At 32.2% G+C, this 17375-nt stretch overlaps 3 protein-coding genes across 3 annotated transcripts; all 3 read left to right on the top strand.

Annotated features, from left to right (window-relative positions):
• Positions 285–869, top strand: LOC107627987. Its single transcript, XM_016330792.1, has one exon. It carries the CDS (start codon positions 285–287, stop codon positions 867–869), a length of 585 nt encoding a protein of 194 aa, XP_016186278.1.
• Positions 3622–7119, top strand: LOC110269329. The gene is made up of 8 exons (XM_021117104.1): positions 3622–3781; positions 3919–3984; positions 4085–4270; positions 4836–4892; positions 5004–5162; positions 5452–5511; positions 6012–6450; positions 6561–7119. The coding sequence occupies exons 1-8, from the start codon at positions 3622–3624 to the stop codon at positions 7117–7119; spliced, it is 1686 nt and encodes a 561-aa protein (XP_020972763.1).
• On the top strand, positions 7274–11007 carry LOC110269328. The gene is made up of 4 exons (XM_021117103.1): positions 7274–7481; positions 7756–8209; positions 8255–8973; positions 10175–11007. The coding sequence occupies exons 1-4, from the start codon at positions 7274–7276 to the stop codon at positions 11005–11007; spliced, it is 2214 nt and encodes a 737-aa protein (XP_020972762.1).

Genomic DNA, 17375 nt, shown 5'->3' with positions numbered 1-17375 from the left:
TACAATTCAGGAAACTTTGGAAACTGTGATGAAAGGCAGGTAGGTGAGAGAAAAAAATATTATGCAGAAAAATCAAATAAACTATGTATTATAAAAAAAAATCTTTGTCAAAACTATATCATGTGTGACTTAGGGAATGCGTTAACAAGAATATTTTATTATATTGTGGTGATATAAAAAAATGAGTACTTCACAAACTATTGCTCATTAACTCACCCCTTTCAAATGTGAACACACACATCGGCTATTCCCTGATTAATCACCACCAAAAACACATCGCAAACATGGATAGTATCAAAGCACCAACAACCCAACCATTACCTAATAACATGTCAACCAGAATTTTAAGCTGTTTGTCTACAATGGAAGGCACAACAACGAAGAAAGCACAACTACCTTATCTCGGTCAGGACATACTTTTGAAGATATTTACTAAGAGTGATCCAAAGACGGTGGGAAAATGTAGATGCTTAAACAAGACGTGGAATGGTAGGCTATCTACTCCAATGTTTGCCAAGCAGAATTGGTTCGAGAACAAAGACAAGAATAGGAATGTAATTATTGGAGTTGGTCTTCCATCTATGGAAGAAAATTCCATATGGTTTACAAGAACCAATGTCGATTGTCCTCAGCAGATCCCTCTAAACATTCCGGTTGTAATAAATCAATTCGGTTGGTACTCGATTATTGGTTCTTGCCACGGTGTGCTCTGTATACGGTTCTCTCAAAAAGGATTGGATTCCAATCTCCTAATTTGGAATCCATTAATTCAACAATTCCATACTGTTTCTGATGAGGCAAGGCAGCACTGTTGCCATGTAGTTTCTCTTTATGCATTTGGGTTCCTAAACCATTCAATGGAATATTGAATTGTTCATGTATATAAGAAACACTACTCAGATACTAACATGTCATGGAGTCTCTATACTTCAAATGACAACGATTGGACTCATTCTGGGATTGCTCAGACCCAGGTTCAGAAACTGGGTCCCAAGTCAATTGTGGTTGATGGATTTGTATATTGGATTGGATGGAATGGTCTTAACTGCACTGATCCTTCAGTGATAGCAGTGTTCTCACTGCAGCAACGGGTGTTCTATCAAACCGAAATCCCAGTTGAGGCAAAGTCGATGGACCATGCACTCACACTCTTTTACGACGGTGTTGGATTTATATCAACTGAGAAAGTTGGATATAACAAAACCGTGTTAGTATGGTCTATTAAGAGAGATTCCCAAAATCAGCTTTGGTGGGAAAAGAAGCTTAGGGTTTCAGGTCTTGGCATTCCTTACAATCCCACCATGTTCCTTGAGAAGGACATCATTTCGATTATGGAATTTAGGACAAGGTTTGCAAATGATGCTAAAAAGATAGAACTCTTGCTTTCAAAACTGAGGAGCCACTTTGTAAGGAGGGAGCATTTATTACACCGGAGCTGGGAGGATCATGTGTTTGTAAACTCAGTCACGCTTCACGCGGACAGTCTTTATATGGTGTGATGATTTATCAAGGTGGAGTAGTTAAATAGTATGTTGATTGTGTTGTAGTCTCTAGATCTTAAGTTGTTAGTTTATGGTTCAGTGCATAGATTCATGGTTTACATTAATGTCTTTAGAGTCATTAGGCATTAGTTGTTAGTAAAGCCAGATGGGTATCCCCATTGTATGGAGTGTGTCTTTAGTTGTCTTATGTTGTGTAAGTGTTAGAGTTGTATGTTCCTTTCTAATTTGTTGTAAAGTTCATTCAAATGTCTGTAAGTTTATTAGTACTAAGCTACTTTGTTTTATGTTATTGTTATTTCTCATTTTTAAATCAAGTATCTCATGTGTGGATCGATCTATCTATTACAAAGTTTAACAAGTAATATGGAATTAGAGATTATCCACTCATATTTAAACTATTATTCCACAACTAATTTTAACATATTATGCAGAAATTGGTAGTAGAAATAATAGAGGTTCAAAGTTACACATGATAGTTTCATCTTAAAATAAACATCAACCTCATGTATCCGACTTTCAATAGGTGGTCCTTAAAAAAAAAGAATGTGACATATAAAAATAAGTGCATTATATAATAAATATGTATATGATGTATCCTACTTGCATTAGGGTGTATTTATGTATCATTCTTTCAATCCCTGTATATGCAAATTGTTTCGATAAGAAAAAAAGTAGAAACCAATTTAAAAATGCCAATAACCCATAACAATATTATATATATTTTCAAATTAACAGTATAAAATATACACTTCACAAGACAAGAGAATCCACTAAATGAATATTTTCAACCATTCATAGAATAGGGTGAAAAAATTGCATAGATATTTGCATTGAAAAACTTTAATTAACTATGTTTAATTCAAAACTTTTGTACTTAAATGGCAGAATGACTTGATTTAGAAATTAATCAAACAAAGTGTTAATCTACATAATTGGTTCCTATGAAATAATTGTTGGCATTCACTCAGCACTTAGACTTAGTTTGGTAAAGCTTTTACTTTTCAAAAGTAACTTATAAAAGCTAATTTTTAAAAGATGGCTTTTTAAAAGTTGTAGCATTTATGTTTGGTAAATCAAATTAAAAATGGCTTTCAATAACCACAATCAACAACAATTGTGTTTGGTAAAATAGCTTTTAAAATTTAAAAATACTATAATAGACATATATACAAGTATTAAATTTGATTTATAACATATGAGGTTATATTAGACTTTTAAAATTTGAAAAGTACAAGCCAATTTTAAAAAGCTCTATCTTAGGTGCTTTCAAAAGTATCCGGATCTTTTAAAAGCTCCAAGCACAAGCACATGGTCTTTTTATATAATAAGCAAACACAAAAAGAAAAGCTTGAGCTTTTAAAAAACATAAACACCTCTTCGAAAAGCTTTACCAAACTAAGCTTTAATCATGTCAATCAAAACAAGTGTTCCACTTTAAATGGAGTAAGAATCAATTACGGATGGATAAGAATAGGATCAAATTTATCATTTTATACTATATATTATATAATAAAGATGTTTTTAGTTGACAAAGTCCTGTAAAATATTTTTTATTATAAGCAGTCTTTATCACAAGATAAATCAAATACCAAGGTCACATAAATCAAAATTCCACCGAAGCATAGTTAGGTCAGGCTTACTTACCAAAACATCCCACAAGAGGGTTAATATGGTTAAAGCATAGATAAGTGTAAGGCATTTTATCTAGGTTGGTTTTCATTCTATTCTCAGCATTCACAATGAGCTCATAAAGAAAGATCTTGAAAGTCATAAATGATATTAGAATCTTACTCCAACATCAACACATAAGCAAGGATGCAAATGCAAGAAGTATTATGCAATGCTAAATAAGTTACGTGGTTAACGCTTTCAGGTATTTATTTTACTTATTCTTCATAGCTTATTAGCAATGCTAAATATAATAATTTGAAAAAATTATATAATTTCTCTAATTTAAAGATCAACAAATTCTTATAGTTTTGTAGTATAGAAGGTGTTGCACAAGAAAGCAAACAAAACTCACTCACTTTTGTTTTCTTTGGTGTGTTTGAATATTTTCATATGGTAGAATCCTAATGCTAGAATGATATTGAAACAGTGGGAATGACAAGCATTTCAAATGGATAACAACACTCCATTGATAGCTAGAAATAGAAGAAAGGGTATTATAGATGAAAAGAAGAAGAAATTTCAAACTTCTAGGAGGGATGGGGAGAATGAAACAATGCAAACCAGTCCGCTAAATCATATCAGTCTAAACACATGGTCACCTAGACGAGGTAAATTAATGACTATTAATAAAGTTTTCATTTAGTAGCTTGGAATATATCAATCTATTTTTGTGAGGCAGTATATGGAAAAGTAATTTATTTAAACTACTTAATTAGTATTTTTTGGTGCTATTATTCAAATGAAGGAAGTTCCAGCGTATTAAAAAACAAACGAAAAGCTGATACATGTATCAAAGATTTCAAGATGCAAGGTTAGTATCATGCGCAAGTTATTAAGAATACTACTACAGATTATATGTTAACAATAAGGGCAGTCTTAATACTGAAATCTGATTGTAATTATTTTTTTAGGCACAAAGAAAAACTTAAAATCGACTCAATCAATAATATTGGGTGAAAATAAGGAAAATCAGCAAGTTTCTGGGAGTATGCTTTTTAAACCATCAATCACAACTTCTTCACCACCATTGTTAACAACAGTTGGATCATTACAACTTTTGGCCCTGAATAGACCACCTGTAATGAGTAATTCTAAAGGTATGCACACACTAAGCTTTAATGTTTGGTTCATTTTTTAGGATTGGTAATCTTGCTGAAGTTTTTAAGTTTCTTATATAAACAACTTCGCATCTGACAATGTCCTAACAAAGATCACGGACATAGAGTACAGTGAACTGTATTTAAAGAATAAACCAACCATCCAATTGTCTTATAGAAGCAATTAGTCATTGGATTATGTATAGTTAATTCAAAAGCATAGGAAGATCCAACAATGGGTTCGCCAAAATACACCATGGCTAGAGTAAAAGCAATAGTCTTAGATGACAGTTATTTATAAACTCTATTCACATCTATCAGTTTGAAAGAGTATGATTTTTTGAGTATTTGAAAATTTCTTTGATTCAGCCACAAGAATGAATAGAAGAGAAAGAGCTATTAAGCTTGCTGGCATAAGGTAACCATCTAATAAACTCACTCAATCAGGTTCGGGATAAAAAGTAGTGCTACTAAATCATATGGATCACAAATTTATTTAGACAAATTCCAAGTTTGTGCCTTAATATGGTTTTACAACACGCTGATTTTTGTTTTTTAAATTTAGAGACAACATCTACTCTTATGTCAAATAGGCCACTTCAACTGCAAGATAAACTACTAGGTATATCAAAATTTCACTCTGTTAACTATTTTTTAGTTAATTTGATCAAGACAATATGAATAGTGATCTTACAAAGAAAATGAAAGGTTGGTAATATGTATTTTCTTGCAGCCTCTCGCGATAGAGTATTCAATGCAATTACACACGTAAGAAACACTATCTCTGAAACAACCACCATAGCAAACGGGAGCCTCCAGAATGACATGCCAAACACTCATGATTGTGACAATATAAAGGTTAACTCATCAAACAAGAAAGTTGATAGAAGAGGTAAGTACATGTTATTCTAAATCAGTTTCTATACTTATAAATTCAAAAATATTAGGCTTTAGTGTAATTAAACTAATTTCCAAATTATATATATAGTTGGTAAATTGACCAATTATTTCCTTGGAAATTATAAAGGTGATGTAGACCAAATGGAAAAAAATAGAAGAGACAGGATTGTGCTTTTAGGCAGTACAAGAAAAAGTCACAACACAACAAACAAACAAGGTACAAATCTTTAGTCGTTAGGCTTCATATGTTGACTTTGGATCTGATTTCTTTATTATTGCAGTCGGTAGACCTCGGACCAAGAACTTAACCGATGCAAGTTGTCCCGCATTTCAAAATGAAGGTATTATTTGAAAATTACTTTAGATAAATATATTATAAGTTAGCCGATTATCTCAGTCACCAGTGACGGATCCAAAACGAATGGAGTTAAAGAGTTTTACTAGGAGACAGAGAGTCAAGAACGAACAGCAAAAAAAGAAAATTAGAAATTTAGAAAGCATAAAAGAATTATGCTTTTAGTACTTAAATTTAAAATACTGCCTTAATTTTTAATTATCTTTTTATTATTATTATTTAATTATTTTTATAATCAATATGATATTTTTATAAATAGTGAGATCTTTTTTCTGTACATTATAGAAACGAGATAAATTTAAAAGAATATAATGGGGTTAAATTTATTTATTGAGTGGGGCAAATAAATTTTTGTCCCATATACTACATGTAACTCTATAAAATTTTAATGGGAGCACTTGCCCCCACACTCCCCAACGTAGATCCATCTCTGTCAGTCACATTCATTATTATACATTGGATTTTTGGTGATGTATTTAATTGCAGAGTATTGGCACATGGAAAATACAAGCCATGAATGCGAGTATTGCCATGCATTGTTTTGGTATGACGAAAGGATACAAAAGCACTACAACACAAATGATCCAAAATATACATTGTGCTGTAGGGGAGGTCAAGTTGAGATTCCTCACCTACAAGAAGCCCCAAAAATGTTGTATGATTTGTTGTTTGGTAATGACACTAGAAGCAAACACTTTCAGAACAACATTAGGACCTACAATAGCATGTTTCAATTCACCTCACTAGGTGCTAAGATTGACCGAATGGTTGCAAAGGGTAAAGGTCCACGCACGTTCATTCTATATGGGGAAAACTATCATTTAATGGGAAGCCTCATACCACAAGAAGGGGATCACGCCAAATTTGCACAGCTATATGTCTTTGACACGCACAATGAGATTGAAAATCACATTTCAGCAATAAGGTATGAATCTTTGGAATAAAATGATTTTGTTGGAGATGCTTTTAGTTTATACTTTACATTTTTAGGGGAAAAATCAAAATTACATGTCAAATTATATGGGTGTCTTGCAGCAGAGAAAACACTGAGAAAGTTCACAAAGACATTGTTAGAGATTTGAAGATCATGTTGGATCAACACAATGTGTTGGTAAAAGCATTTCGTATGGCTGGCCAAAAGATTAACGGTGATGCCACATCATCAGTGAAGCTTAGATTGTTGGGAAAGCGGGGAAACGATGGTAGAAGGTATAACCTACCATCAACAAACGAGGTGGCAGCATTGATTGTGGGTGACTTTGATCTTGAAAAAACAGATAGGGATATTGTTGTTGAGACTCGAAGTGGAAGACTTCAGAGAATAAATCAGCTTAATCCTTCCTACTTAGGATTGCAGTATCCTTTGTTGTTTCCTTATGGGGAGGACGGTTTCAAGGAGCATATACCTCTTAACAAAAGACGTACTAACTCGACCAAGGGCCACGAAGATGTAACGATGAAGGACTTTTTTGCATTTAGGATACAGGAAAGGTTAGCTGATGGTTCTCCATTGCTATATTCAAGAAGATTATTCCAACAATTTCTGGTGGATGGATATTCTATGGTTAAGTCTGCTAGACTAACATACATTTGATTAGACCAGGACAAATTTAGGTGTGAGATGTACAAGGGAATAAGTGAAGCTGTATTGATGGGTGAAACAACACCTTCATCAAGGGAAACATATCATACTTCCGTCATCTTTCACTGGAGGGCCAAGATATATGATACAGAACTATCAAGATGCCATGGCAATTTGTAGGGTTGTTGGATACCCAGACCTCTTCTTAACATTTACTTGCAATCCTGAGTGGCCTGAGCTTGAGGATTTTCTAAAGAATAGGGATCTAAATGCTGAAGACCGTCCTGATATGGTATGTCGAGCCTTTAAGGTCAAATTGGATCATCTAATCCAAGACATCAGAAAGAACGATATATTTGGAAGGGTCGTTGCAGGTAAAATTATTTGTAATCTAAAATATATTTTGATGTTTACTTAAGGGTTGTAGTGTCTTATTTCCCTCGATACAATGTGACATGGTTTTTAATTTTAATTATTTATGGTCAACTCAACTACTCACCTTGAGAAAATTGCATAAGAATTATATTACGCACAAAATTTGGACCGGGGGCCGATGGATAATCTAAAAACCACATGCTCTTTCACTCTATCAAATTACTTCATACTTTCATGGTTATTCTGTGAACTAAATTTGTTTAATTGTTTCAGTTGTCTATACTATCGAATTCCAGAAGCGTGGTCTACCCCATGCACACATCTTGGTCTTTTTACATCAAGATGACAAGTATCCAACTGCAGATGATATTGATCAAATCATAAGTGCTAAAATACTAGATAAGGACAGAGATCCACTATACTATGAAGCTGTAGAAAAATATATGATGCACGGTCCATGTGGGAGCATCAAGAAAGACTCACCGTGCATGGAGAATGGGAAGTGCATTAGACACTTTCCTAAGAAATTCGTCAATAACACTACTATTGACGAGGATGGATATCCTGTTTACAGGAGAAGAGATGATGGAAAGACAATTAGCAAATGTGAGGTTGAACTTGACAATCGTTATGTTGTCCCACACAATAGGAAGCTTCTTTTGAGATATGGGGCACACATTAACGTTGAATGGTGTAACCAATCAAGATCAATCAAGTATTTATTCAAGTATGTTAATAAATAAAACGATCGAGTAACTGCTTTGTTTTACAGCAGTGGCACAGCCGATGCAGAGAATGATGAGTGTGATGAAGTTAGCATGTATTATGACTGTAGATATATATCTCCATGTGAAGCAGCTTGGAGAATATTTGGGTACGGAATCCACTTTAGAGACCTTTCTGTGGTACGTTTGGGGTTCCACTTGCCAGGTGAGCAACCTGTTGTTTTTCAAGATCATGAAAATCTAGAAGATGTTGTTAAGAAGTATTCTGTGAAGGAATCTATGTTTCTTGGATGGTTCGAGGCAAACAAGAAGTACGGTGAGGCTCGAAGTTTGACATATTCAGAATTCCCATCCAAGTTTGTGTGGAAGCCACTACCAAGGAAATGGTTCCCACGTAAGTCTCATTTAGTTATTGGACGGATATTCTTTGTGCCGCCAGGATCAGGAGAAATATACTATCTTCGATTACTCCTAAATTTTGTGAGAGGCCCAACCAGCTATGAGGATATTAGAACTATTAATGGTATTCTATACCCTACATTTGGAGATGCATGTTATGCACAAGGTATTCTAGATGATGACAAGGAATATATCGATGCTATTGAGGAAGCAAGTATCTGGGGGTCGGGTCAATATCTCAGGAAACTATTTGCAACACTGTTATTTTCAAACACCATAACTAGACCGGAACATGTATGGAAAAACACATGGAAATTACTTTCGGATGATATCCTACATAAACAAAGGAGGATACTTGACAATCAAGGTAATTACTGACTACCACAAACTTTATTAGTTTATTGGTTTGTTTTCTTTGATATTATGAAAAAATTTAGTGTTTTTGGTACAATGGTTTAATATTAGTTTTCGCATCTAATGAAATTTATAATTAACACCATATAAAGGATTAGTATAATGACTCAATCTAGGTGATGTTCTAAACTAAATTTGGTAACATTCAAATATAGGTTTTATTATTTAAGGTAAAATTTTGTTTATGACCATATCTGTACTAAAATGAATAGAAAGTGACATTATTCCCATTAACAGGTGTCTCCCTTAAAAGCATGTCAAATTCATTATAGCATTCAAAAAATGTCGTGTAGTTTTATAAAGAAGCATGTGTTTTTTTCATACCTTTTGTTAGTGTAACTGCAGAATTATACGATGTTACTTCCTTCTCAATACCCATCATTGATTGCATCACTTTAGTAAGAAAATTGTATCATTTCCATTGTTGCGATCAGATTTGCTGTATAAGAATAGATTTAGCAAAATATCAGCTATAGAACACGGATTATAGGCACATGACACACTGAATTGAGGTAATAGCATGTTGGTCAAATACAAGCTAATTAGCATGGAGTAAACCAATTTTTATTCTACGACTCTGTATTATGTGTCCAAGTTTGCAATCGATATATATTTTCAAAAACTTATATTGATATATAAGTGTGGATGAGAACACTACTATCTAATTTGAATCACATGGAAAAAAATTATTATTATATACATCTATATAAAATAGTCGTTGATTGGTTACACTGATGCATGAAGTATCGCTTTGGAACTAGGGTGGGATGGTACACTAATATAATAGTATGAATATAGTTAGCCTCATAATTTCAAATGATTCATAACTAATACATATATTCATAGCAATTCCACATATATGAATTAGACTTATATATAAGGTATGTTTTTCAGTATAAGATTGCTATATGTTTGATTTTTTATATCTCAGTATATGTAGATTTTAAACCCACATTAAACCAATTAGAATTACCATGGGAGCACAGGTATTCAAATCTTTAGTTTTTACATGGCCATATATGTAATAAGTAATTTTACATTCTTATCAATTGCCTTTTTATATTTGTTATTTATTAAAAATTAAAATTTGAATATTAAATTTGATATTTAACATTTATATGTGTGACTAATGAAATTTTATTTTAATACCTCAGATTTACATATGACAGAGACAGAAATAAGAGACTTGACTCTTATTGAAATTGAGAACTTATTAAAGGGATGCAATAAGAGCCAAAGAGACATCCTTTCTATGCCATTCCCTAACATGGACATGTGTTATCAACAATTGATGTCCAATGGTGTCAATAGGCTTATTTGTGACGAGCTTCGTTATGATAGGCGAAAATTGGTAGTGGAACATGCATATTTATTACAAAAGCTAATAGATGAGCAGAAGAGAGTGTACAAACAAATATTAGCAGCTGTCAATAGTGGTGATGGTGGTGTGTTTTTTCTATATGGATATGGCGGTACAGGGAAGATATTTGTTTGGAAAACATTAGCTGCTGCAATTAGATCTAAAGGTCAAATTGTCTTGATGGTTGCTTCGAGTGGGATAGCATCTCTCTTGCTCCCTGGTGGAAGGATAGCACACTCGCGTTTTGCAATCCCTATTAACCTTGACGAGTTTTCAACATGTAACATTAATCAGAACAGCCCTTTGGCAGAGTTGATAATTCGATGTAAGCTTATTATATGGGACGAAGTTCCAATGGTCAACAGACTTTGTATTGAAGCACTTGATAGAACAATGAGAGACATCTTAAGGTTCAAGAATGCTAATAGTCTTCAACAACCTTTTGAAGGCAAGACTGTTGTATTTGGCGGGGATTTTCGACAAATACTACATGTCATACCCAAGGGCAGCAGGCAAGATATTGTCAATGCAATAATCAATTCTTCATATATTTGGGATAGTTGCAAGTTGTTGTCACTAACACAGAACATGCGGTTGCGGGCGGACACTCTTGATGAAAGAAAATGAGTTAAAATAGTTTGCTGATTGGATTTTGTCAATTGGAGATGGTCGGTGTGGTGATCCTATTGATGGGATAGACAAGATAGGAATTCCTGATGATATTCTCATTGATCAATGGGATGACCCTATAGTATCCATCTACAAGGCAACATACCCGGAATTGTTTATAGGGGTAAATTGTGTATCACATTTGAAAGGAAAGAGTTATACTTGCACCAACTCTACATATGGTTGATGAAATCAATAGCTTCATGATGAGTTTGAACAGTGAAGAATCTAAAACTTATTATAGTTCAGACACCGCATGTCAATCAGAAGCGCATAATGACTTATTGGCATCAGTTCATACACCCGAGTTTCTAAATAGCATTAGATGTTCAGGTGTCCCAACCATGAATTAACATTAAAAGTAGGGACCCCGATAATGTTACTAAGGAACATAGACCACTCAGCTGGACTATGTAATGGGACACGATTGGTAGTTTCTAAACTCGGAAGACACATCATTGAAGCAAGAAGCTTTTTAGGCAGTGGGAGCGGTGATAAGGTATTCATACCACGGATGACCCTCACTCCATCCGATCATAGAATACCATTCAGATTTCAACGCAGACAGTTTCCAATAATGGTATCCTATGCAATGTCAATCAACAAGAGCCAAGGTCAATCATTGTCAAACGTAGGGTTGATTCTAAAAAAACCTATTTTTACGCATGGCCAACTTTATGTTGCACTTTCAAGGGTCACTCATAGGAAAGGTCTCAAGATTCTGATTTGTCATGATAAACATGAGAAGAGGAAAACAGACAATGTGGTATACAAGGAGGTGTTTAGGAATTTAAGCTAGAGTTATTTCACATAAGATACAGAGGTAAAACTAACCCAGTATACAAGTATATTTACAACTTTTGCATGTTTTAATGCCATTTTTTAAGTTTCATGATTAATCAAACTATATTGAAATTTTTTGTTTATTCTGTAAATTACTTTTACGTAACAACTTATTGTTTAGAAGATTGAAAATTTTAGCCCTAACTCTCATGAATTAACTCTAGCTTCTTAGGATTGTAAATGCTTCATTTAAACACTCATTGAAGTCCATTCATTTTTTCAGGCAGACAGTTGTATAACTTTATCTCAAAATAGGAATTCAGTCTGAATCATCAAAGTACTCCAGCAATGATTACACGTACAAGGTAATTTATAAGATGATGCACAATATGTTAGGTACATGTTCTTATCTACTCATTCAAGTTTATATGCAATAGGCAATTTACAATGTTTAGCTTTTTTTTTAATTTATAACCCGTGTCTTGCGGATTATATTGCTTAATTATTTTTGGAGAATCTATGATAGCACATTTGTTTTAATGTTTGGCCATACAGTAAGAAAAAGTTATCATTTCAAAAAGCGGCTCAATTTTAATTATAAGCCAATCGGGGAACAAAACTTATTTACAAACTGTACTCTTCATGTATTGCTACCAAATAAGACAATTCCATTGATTTTAAGGTCAAGATTAACTTTCAAAATATCTAATTCTCAATGGGACATTCTGATTTTTTTAAACTCAGTTTAATATTTTTTTTTTCGAAACGGAAGTTGCTAGCCAAAAGCTACAACACGTGTTAGGATTATTTCTCCTATTATAGCCCACATTTTCTATCAAAAAAATTTATAGCATTCACACTTTTGTGCCAATTCAGTGTTTTGTTTTCGATTTCACAAAGAGATTTGTATTTTCATTACGAGTTTCTATTATTTATGCCTTTTCTTTTATAAGAGAAAATATTTTTTATATACCTGTTAAAAAATACACATTTTTATCAGTCATATTTCTTTGAAGACGGTCAATCACACTTACAATCTAAAATAAAAAGACTAGAGAAGGATAGAAACCACTACATATTACATGACAATTTTTTTCAGATTATTTTTAGACCAAATTAAATATGTATTTAATTAGCATAATTTAATTATTATGATGTATTTAGTTCTAATTAAGCAACTCTTTTCCAACGTAGAATTCATTTGTAACATAAACCTTCTATGTGATATTTCAACTAATGAAACAACTACAAATTGTAAAAGATTCTACTAATTCTTCATGTAAACTAATTATATATAAACATAATTAACATCTTTAATCAACTTTGTCTCACCCAATTTCATTTCCATGTCATAAAGTATTAATCTTCATTTAACATTTTATATACAACGTAGTTGGATATCATGATATTTTTGGTTAAACATGAATGACTAAGCAAGTAACTAAACCATGGAAGAAGTCTCGTTACCTTTGAGTAGACCACTTATAATTAAAGATATTATATCACACCTATCATCAACAATTTCTGCATTAATGGAAATTTTCAGATCCGGATCACAACCAAGCGCCAATTTGTAAGAACTGCAAGACAAAACAACAACTTAAATCAATTATCTAACTCTGTTTTAAAAAAATATAAAATTAACATTGATAGAAAGGGAAAGATATGCGATGATTATGTTATTACCCAAACTTGGTGGTTACCGAAATAATCTCCATGGAGAAAATGTACAGTTCTCACAGTTTTTGTTCCCTAATTATAACAAAAAAATAAAACAAATCAAAACCAAGATCTACCTCTATGAACTCAACCGTTACTATGCTCAATAAATAAATTCAGCCAGAGATTTGTACATACTACTCTGTACAAGGAGCCAGTCAAGTAATAAAGAAATTATTATCATTTTCATCCAGATGATTATTCCATTACAACATGATTTTACTTCGTCACCTGCTCATTTCACAAACCAACCAATAGTTGTAAATTATATATTTTACTGTTTCAAACTTCCAAAGAAAACAAATATAAACATATATAAAATGAATTCAGATTAGCTTACCTGCGCGTGTATGCGGCTGTAACCAATGCATTCTAAAAAATCCCCATGAGTAACATATGAAGCTATTTAGAAGTAGTTGAAAAATAGTCATGAAAAATTTTCCCCTTTTTTTTAGCGTTTCTCTTGCCACTTAGATAAAGAAAGATGAACTTTTTATGAACCAACGATCATGAGTAAATGAAGTAGGTGGGTTCAGCCAATTCAAAATTAATATATGATAATATCACCATACATTGGGTTCAGCCTCACATTTAATGGGCAAGTGTTACTCTTTTTTGGCTAGCCAAAAAGTTGAACTTCTTTATAGAGAAGCGTTTTTTACCTTCTATACAAAATTTATATCCATCTTGCACAACTAAACAAGCATTAATATTTTAATATCCATATCCATTAATTAAATTCTTCCAAGTTCCAACAACATTTTAATAACTAAGATTTTAAAATGAGTATTCATTTTAAGTATATTATTATTCAAACAAAATTCTTATAAAACAAATCGCATACGAAATTAATAAATAAATTGTCATTAAAATGTTACTAATAATAAACATGTATATAAAAATTGTAAGTAGAAATAATTAATCATTAATAAATTTTTATGTTTAATTATATTATTATGTGTAATATCACGTCACACATTTTTTACACATTAGACAAATCACATAAAATTTATCTAATATTATTATATCCCAAAAAAATTATTAAGTTTTGCACTATAATTTAGTATTAATTTTATTAAACATAGCTGTATATACGTAGAAAAAGATAAAATATATTGCGTAGTACCATCCGCGCATCGCACGGAGATACACTAGTATTAGTATATACTAATATGTAAACAGAGTAGGTTTTAGTTAGCAAGATATAATTAAAATGTACAAGAGAAGGGAACAACATAATGTCATAAATTGAGTGAGAAGGAGCGAACTTGGATTCCAATACCATGTGCTTAGCAGGAAAGGACCATTCCAAGTATTTAAGAATTAGGGTAAAGTATTAAATTGGTCTTCTAGGTTTGGGCGTAATTCTGTTTTGGTCCTTAAGGTTTAAAGTGTTCTATTTGAATCCAAAAAATTTTCATTTAGCATCAATTTAGTCCCACAGTGAGGTCAAAATTAAATAATTAACAAAATGTCTTACATAACAACAGTTCAAGAACAAAATCGATAATATGGAGAACAAGTACAAGCTCCAGAGGCACAAAATCAACCATTGATGCATCAATACATTTATTTATTATTTTCTTTAATTTTATAGAAAATATTTTATTTATATTATAAAAAAATAATAAATAAATATATTGATGTATCAATGGTTGATTTTATGCCTCTGGAGCTTTATCGATTTTGTTCTTGTACTGTTATTATGTAGGACATTTTGTTAATTATTTAATTTTGACGCTCAAACCTAGGGACCAATTTAGTACTTTACCCTAAAAATTAAGTACCATGCAATGTTGTAATCAATGGTGATATACTCGTATGTCTATGCACAATTTGACGTTGACAAAGTTAATATATATGTGCATATAGTTTTTCCCGGAAAATCATTATATAGCATTTACTACACACACTCTTGGGTAGCATTTACATGTTACAATGATGTTAGGTGAAGGACCAAGGGTCCCATGAAAGCATGTACATCAGTACATGTTACAAGGTTTGGTGTGCACGCAGAGGGTCTTGATTGGTATCTAAACCGAATCTGATATAAATACAGAGATAAAAACGTAAAAAAATTGTATTCTAGAATAATTTCAAACTCGAAACATATTTTTGTGTATTCCGATTTATATATCTTCGTATGGTCTTTTATATTTGGACTACCAAATACAGTAATTTACGAGAATTAATTTGCACTGGACTATCACAAGAATCTTTGAAAATTCAATTCTAAAATAAGATTGAGACAACCAAATGGTAACACCGTTTTTGACTGCAGAAATTGCAGTGATGTTATCATGTTAAAGCCAATAATGCAATCTACTGGATTCCAATAAGTGGTTTGCCTTTAATTTCTTCTGTGTTCATACCGTTGACGTTGACTGGAAAAGTCTGCCAACTTATACGTACACATTCACTTGACTTGGAAAATTTGCAATTGGAGACGACCCATTATAAAAATTTATTACTTTTAGTCATTCATTAATATTGTGTTTAGTAGTATAGTTGTGCTTGATGTGAGGGAAAAAAGAAAGTAAAAATAAGTTCCTGTGGCGTATATATAGTCCAATTCTGAGTCATAAAGAATCCAATAGTACTTTGGATTGTATATATATAATATGGAGGGTCCAAGTGGGAAATATAATTACGACATAAAAAATGAAGTTGACAAGTGAGAATTGATAGGCTGATCATAAACAAACACACACCAAGCAACCCTATCATCATCGATTCTTCAATCCCGCACTTTCACATGCTTTTAATTAATTATTTTATTATTAGTCCAATATAACAAATTAACTTACAAAGCCCGTGCATCAAGATTAATTGGATAGCAAGTAGCAACGGTTGCTTATGAATTCAATTCTCGTTTTCTACAAGAGTGACATAAAAGCAGCAAACTTTTTTGTTGTCTATATCATCTTGCATGGTTGGACCCACCCACTGTGATTCTCAAAGAAAGTAATCACACAAGTTGGAGGAAGCTTCTTCCAAGTCCCCACACTATAAACTATTCACGTGAGGTAGATGTATATATATTGTAACAGAATCACATGTACAAGTCATTTTCCCACAAACCTTACATAATGTATCATACGTGTTAATAATACTATGCTATTATGCATATATTGATAGATCAGAGAGCAGTTTTTTCTCCTAGGATCACAATAAGGATTATTATTGAATTAACGGTCTCATGTGACATCATACATAATAATTAATTAGAACCTTGGTTTTATTGTTAGAAGATTTTAGATTTTGTACTGTGGTTCCATAAGCCAGTGATTGTTTGTGATCATTGACAACAATATCTCCACACAAATGTATTAGGAAAAAAAAAAAAGGCTAAGTAGTGTTGCATGTGCTAGCTGTTTTTCTAGAAGCTAAGTACTGTATATAAAAGTTAATTAATATAATGTCAAATATTTTCGATTCTAAATTGTAATTAATTGCATTGTAAACATCCAACAGCCCAACACTCATTTGAAGTAGCTATTTTCAGTTTTAATTATTTATATGGCTTAAAAATTTACTTAAAAAGATGAGGAAAGTATTATTTTAGTTTTATTTAAATAAAATAAAAGAGAAGTCAAATTTTCATATTGTATTAATCTAATTTTGGGTAAATATTAGCAGTACGCGTTTAAGGGTGTTCAATTGCCAACTTACGGAAATAACTGCTAATGAGTTATAACTCAAATGAAGTTTTATTTAAAATTTTTTTTAAGTGGTAATTATACATTTTAAAAGACATTGGCAATCCCCTGAATTGAGGGGATGATGAAATTTCACTCTCGTTTTTTGTTATATGATTAAAATGT

The sequence above is a fragment of the Arachis ipaensis genome, chromosome B02 (genome assembly GCF_000816755.2).
Source record: "Arachis ipaensis cultivar K30076 chromosome B02, Araip1.1, whole genome shotgun sequence".
In the NCBI taxonomy this organism is placed as follows: Eukaryota; Viridiplantae; Streptophyta; class Magnoliopsida; order Fabales; family Fabaceae; genus Arachis; species Arachis ipaensis.
Note: the sequence above shows the minus strand (reverse complement) of the source record. Positions and strands in the feature narration are given on the sequence as shown.